The 5337-nt window shown below is 36.2% G+C and overlaps 1 protein-coding gene across 1 annotated transcript in view; it reads left to right on the plus strand.

The window, feature by feature from the left end:
* LOC113232650 overlaps positions 1–5337 on the plus strand; it is an 89493-nt gene that overhangs the window by 1511 nt on the left and 82645 nt on the right. The window contains exon 5 of the mRNA XM_026467429.1: positions 4515–4657. Within this exon, the coding sequence (XP_026323214.1) occupies positions 4515–4657 (143 nt within the window). The remainder of the gene's footprint in view (positions 1–4514; positions 4658–5337) is intronic.

A 5337-nucleotide genomic window follows, 5' to 3' on the forward strand; every position in this document is an offset into this window, starting at 1 on the left:
AAAGCTACTTCCGTCCAATTCCCTCTCATTGCCGCTATCTTTCTTTTGTACTTAGTAGGCATCTAAAATAAGTTCGAAAATAATATAATTATTATTGCTTAGTTGGTATAGCGTCTGGCACGTTTGCTAAAAGACGTCGGGTCGAATCCGGCCGGACTGAAGGAATTTTTTTCTGAATGTTCGATCTTTGTATTAATAATTATCCACAAACTAGTGGAGTAGTTTCTCAAAAAATAATTGAATATCAATTCATTAAAAATTTAACGAATGTAACAAACCTACTTTATGTAATAGACGGTCTTAAGGCAGATTGTTCACTTTTAGTTCTTTAAGAATCCGCTAGATGGCATTGACCCATTTGGCGTTATTTCTGAATCGCGGTGTTAATGTGAATCGTGATTTTCCCTCGAATGATGACTACTCGACCACAATTTCGTTGATGTGAAGAGAAATTTGAGAATGCAGAGAGTTCAGTAAGGCAACCAGGAGTTGAGTCCCTTCTTGGGAACTGCTATCCGGATCTTCTGATATTTCGTACGCTCATTTAGGGGGAAAGAATTGCCCATCATATAGGGTGAAAAACCTCATCTCGACTGAACCCCCCATCATATAGGATGAAAAACTTTATCACGACTGAACCTTTACACTAATAAAATTATTTTATTAATATTTTAGACCTCGGTAGTCGGTATAAGTTGGCTATATGGCTATCTTACACCGATTTTCATTGGCCATCTGACCTAATATTCCGGGAGAGATTGCCACATATAAAATTTAAACAAGACACACGAAATTTTGAGGTTAGGACTAAGTGACAAATACAAAATTACTCCATATTTTGATTTTAGCGTTAGTCAAAACAATTAATAAGGATTTTATTTACTTTTTCTTTTATTTTACTGAGAATATTCGGCATACGTTTGCACTTACACACGACGCGATGCGAACTGAGAAATAACTACCGCCCTCTAGTTAGCTGATCATTGAAATATTGCGATTGGCCAACAACCGCAATATTTCAATGATCAATATTGATGATTACCCAACATCACGCAAAGGAAAAAATATTTTATTAATATATGTAAAAATTGAAAAACTTCTAATTATTAAAAATATTTATTACACACAGTTAAACAGTATCTTAATAACCTTTACACGTTTTTGTACACGTTTTTTATAATACTGCTGCTTCGCGTCTATACATTGAGAATTTTTTTTTTTTTTTTTTTTTTTTTATTGCGACTCGACAAAATGACTGCACCGCGCCTGATGGAAAGTGCGAATACAGTCCAGAGATGAGAGTAACGGATGGAAAACACAAATATCTTCACTCCGTCACTATCATTTTGCCGGTCTGGCCAAATGCACTGGATGTACACCAACTGATCCCTGAACGCGATTCGCAAAAGCGTTTCACTGTGGAGGGTTTTCCGCCGTGTGTACTGTGGTCGCTATCCAGTCGGCACAGAGCCTACCACAATGCTAAGCAGATGGACACTTGTGACGCCCTCGGTCGCCTCTTACGACCCCCACGGGCATGTATGGGGAGGCGACAATGTATTCTTAAGCCGTCGCCCCACGGCTATTCGTTTCTGATTTTGACATGTAGTGCAATCGCACCATCAAACACTTTTCTATTATTTTTTTATTAAATTGACTTTGTAATCAATTCCATAGCATTGGTTAGAAGATGATCATCTTCTAATTAGACAAAAATTGTTTGGTTCTCAATTAAACTTCTTTATAACCTGTCAAGTTATGTATGAATACATTATAATAATTATTTTTATTTTATTGACACGTTTTCTTTCAAAATCACTCTGTTTATGACATGTGCACACGACAATGAAAGTTCTCTTATCTACAGGGATAGGCACATTACGGATATTAGACATTGGTTTGAAAATAATTTAGGTAAATCTAAGTTATCTAAAAACAATATTGGACCGCCGTAAATGGACCAGCCTTTACGAATATGCATGCACTATTTGATTTCTATATAAAAGTATAAATTAATCGATGCTCCTATCACCCATGCATATTTATACCTAATTTAAGAGGGAGCAGAGGAAAAATTCCTAATCTTCGGTTTGATTTTAGAGGGGTATATCCACTTTAAAGTTAAAAATAAAATATTGCATGAGTAACTACACGATATATTCAAGCATAGATACTAATCAGAAACATAAAACAATAAAGTTTCCTCGATAGATAAAAATCACGAAATGACCTCTAATTTTCACATTTTTTCGATTCATGCTCGAAATGCTACAGGATATTAGGACAAAAATTAGATAATTAATTATATTTATGCATGATCGAGAACGTCACTACGGGTTTTGTTTTAATCCCTTTAGTTTTAGAGTTATTCCGCTAAAACGAATTTGGTACTTTCAATGCGCAAAATTCAACATCTGTCGCATGTCACGCGAACTTCAGGCATATATTTGTTTCACAAATTTGGGCGGAACCAATGTCAAAACTTTTTTGGCATGCTCCCTCTTAAGAAACTCATTTCGATATAAACTGGCATCAAATACGAATTTATGTCGAGGTTTTGTGTTCCGAGTGAACCTCAAAAAGTATTGGGTAAATAAATTACCTGTGAAAAGATCCATCTTATTTCTTTTTGGGAACAACTTTTACATTGTGATGACATTTTGAAATATAAAATAACTGATCACTTGTGACGTGCAAACAATGCGACGCTGTGCTTAGTACTGACGCGAGTTTATATTAGCTTATGAATTTGTATTTGCTTTGGTGGCTTCACTTTCGTATTCGGCGCGCTCCATTTGCCTATTGTTTTGTAATCTGAAGTATGGTTGTGTTAATCCAATCGCGCAAATTCTCTAAAATCGAGAAAAATGCCTTACTGTGCTAAAATGGAAATCGCACCAAATATATTACCCGTGGTGGTATTTCATATCATCGGTAAAACTTATTTTAGTAAATTTTCAATTTTCTGTTTATCGAATTGATTTTTTGTACTGTAACAAACGAAAATAAACGTTATTCCAAAGATATCTTTCCAAAAATATCTTTTGGAGAACTAAGTAAACATCTCTAATTTAAAACGTTACCGTAAAAATGTTTCATGAGTGCTTTGTTAATTTTAAACTTACTTGATTAAAGTAAAGTTCATTATACAATGTGTGCGTTAAAGAAGACATCTGTTGTCGAGAAGATACTGCTTTCTATTCGTTCAGATGTTAGCCATTCGTCGTAGTTCAGCTACTGGCCGCAAGATGGCAGCACATGGAATAAAATTTCAATATAAAATCAAAACGTCGTAACCTGCAATAAAGGTATTGCACTTTCAACTTTATAGTTTAAATTAAATGAACAGTCCAGAATTTGTTACATTTTTTAAATTACAAACAAACGACCAATCATTATCACGATATCATTGTTTTTTTCGTTTGTTTGCGTGCTTTGGCGACAGCGGTTCGGATAATAATTAATTAACTGCCTCCATGGCCGAACGGTTACCATGCCGGATTGCCACGCAGAGGTCCCAGGTTCGATTCCCGGGCCAGGAGAAATATTTGTATGGCCTACATTTATTTCTCTCGTGAGTTTGGGTGTAATTTGTGGTTGTCTATGTGTGTGTCCATGGCACCCACGACTCAGGGTTTCCCTAGTGCGGGGCTATGTTGATTGTGAGCGTTATTATTATTATAATAATTGAGACTTACGACACTTCCATTGTTTTTTCTTCCGTGCTCTAGGCTAATACTAAACACGATTTATACACGTAATGGTACGTTTTAAGCAATTTGAACATGCGTCTACCGTCAGAAGTCTCAACTCCGGCGCAACTCACGAACGTTGCCGACCAGTGGCGGAAACCGCTACTACTAATCGTTCGCAAAAAGCTAGTGCGAATTTCGTTCGCTCTAATTGAGTGCAGCCTGTTATTTGCTACAAGCCCTCGAGTATATAACCAGAAATAGACACGAAATGTCATTTAATTTGTTCGAAACCTATTCTGCCAAATCATTAAGGTTACAACAGCGCTACTATTGGCCAGCCCGAATTTGAAACAATTGATGAGTGTCGTCGTTTCACTTCAAATCGACCAGTTGAGCTTTGCTATAATGGACTTAAATTTAAAAACTATATATTTAATATTTAAATTACCTATGAAATGTGATCCCGTTTGTTTTGTTATTAGATGTTTTTTAGTTTTCCCCACACCACCAAATGGAACAGCACGCCATTGTTAGAGATATTATTATTACAATAAATACAGAATATTTTTGGAATATACGGAGACATATGTACAGGTCAGCTGTTGGCGCAGTTCTATTTCGGCTTTCTAATTTGTGACTTCCATTTGGCCCATTCGCCTGATGAGTTGCCAAGGTGGATGGCCCTTAATTCGTCTCTGTTTCTGGTTATATACTCGATGCTATAAGCTTATTACCTGGCGCACGACCTGTTCGTTCCGTTACTTCATATCATGAAATAAAACGTATTTGTAAATTAATACATGATATTTTTTATTACAGTATGAAATAAATTTTGAACAACACCTAGAATTTCAGAGTAAATTAAGTCAAACGCCTATGTTCAAAAGGAGCCACGAAGAATTTATGAAGAACCCATTTCTCTGGTGTCTTTACCTAGTGGATAAAATGTTTATTCCTATTGGGTAAGTATGGGAGCACAGCAAGTTAAAGTATGACTCCTTGTCAAGGAGTTCGCGTCTAGAGAAGTACTGCCACCTATTTCTGCCTCCAAGCGGTAATGTTAGCATTACTGTGTTCCGGTTTTGAAGGGGAAGGGTTTAGGTGATGTTATTGGCACGGGGGACTTGTCAACTTATGTCTCAGGGTGTCGGGCGCAGTGGCAGTGCCCCTCAGGTCTTTGAAATTTAAAGCTCTTACCTTACCATCAGATGAACGACTTCTTCGTCCAGTCATTTGATATAATTAAAATAAAAAAAGAGCAATGCCAAATTTTCAAATTAGTAACCACGCACTTCAATTACTTTGAAAACAGCTTGTTAGAAAAAAACGACAACTCCAAAAGTATAGCAATTAATTGATAACTAACGACCCGGTAACGCAAAGTTTCCATTTCCATAATAATGGAAAAGCACAGTAGTTAATGATAAAATCAAAATTTGAGGCGATCCCACCGCCGCGCCGGCTACATCAATTATGTATGCTGTCATACGCAAATATGCAGGGTTATCACAAATTGAAAAAATAAATGTTATATAACGTAATCAGTAAGTAACAATACTACTTATAACTAATAAAAATTGATATGTGCGGCACTTACGTGACACTTTGTATTACGTATGGAAAGCGATAATGTTGTAACACT

Source organism: Hyposmocoma kahamanoa, unplaced genomic scaffold (genome assembly GCF_003589595.1).
Source record: "Hyposmocoma kahamanoa isolate Upper Pololo Valley unplaced genomic scaffold, ASM358959v1 102, whole genome shotgun sequence".
Classification (NCBI taxonomy): domain Eukaryota; kingdom Metazoa; phylum Arthropoda; class Insecta; order Lepidoptera; family Cosmopterigidae; genus Hyposmocoma; species Hyposmocoma kahamanoa.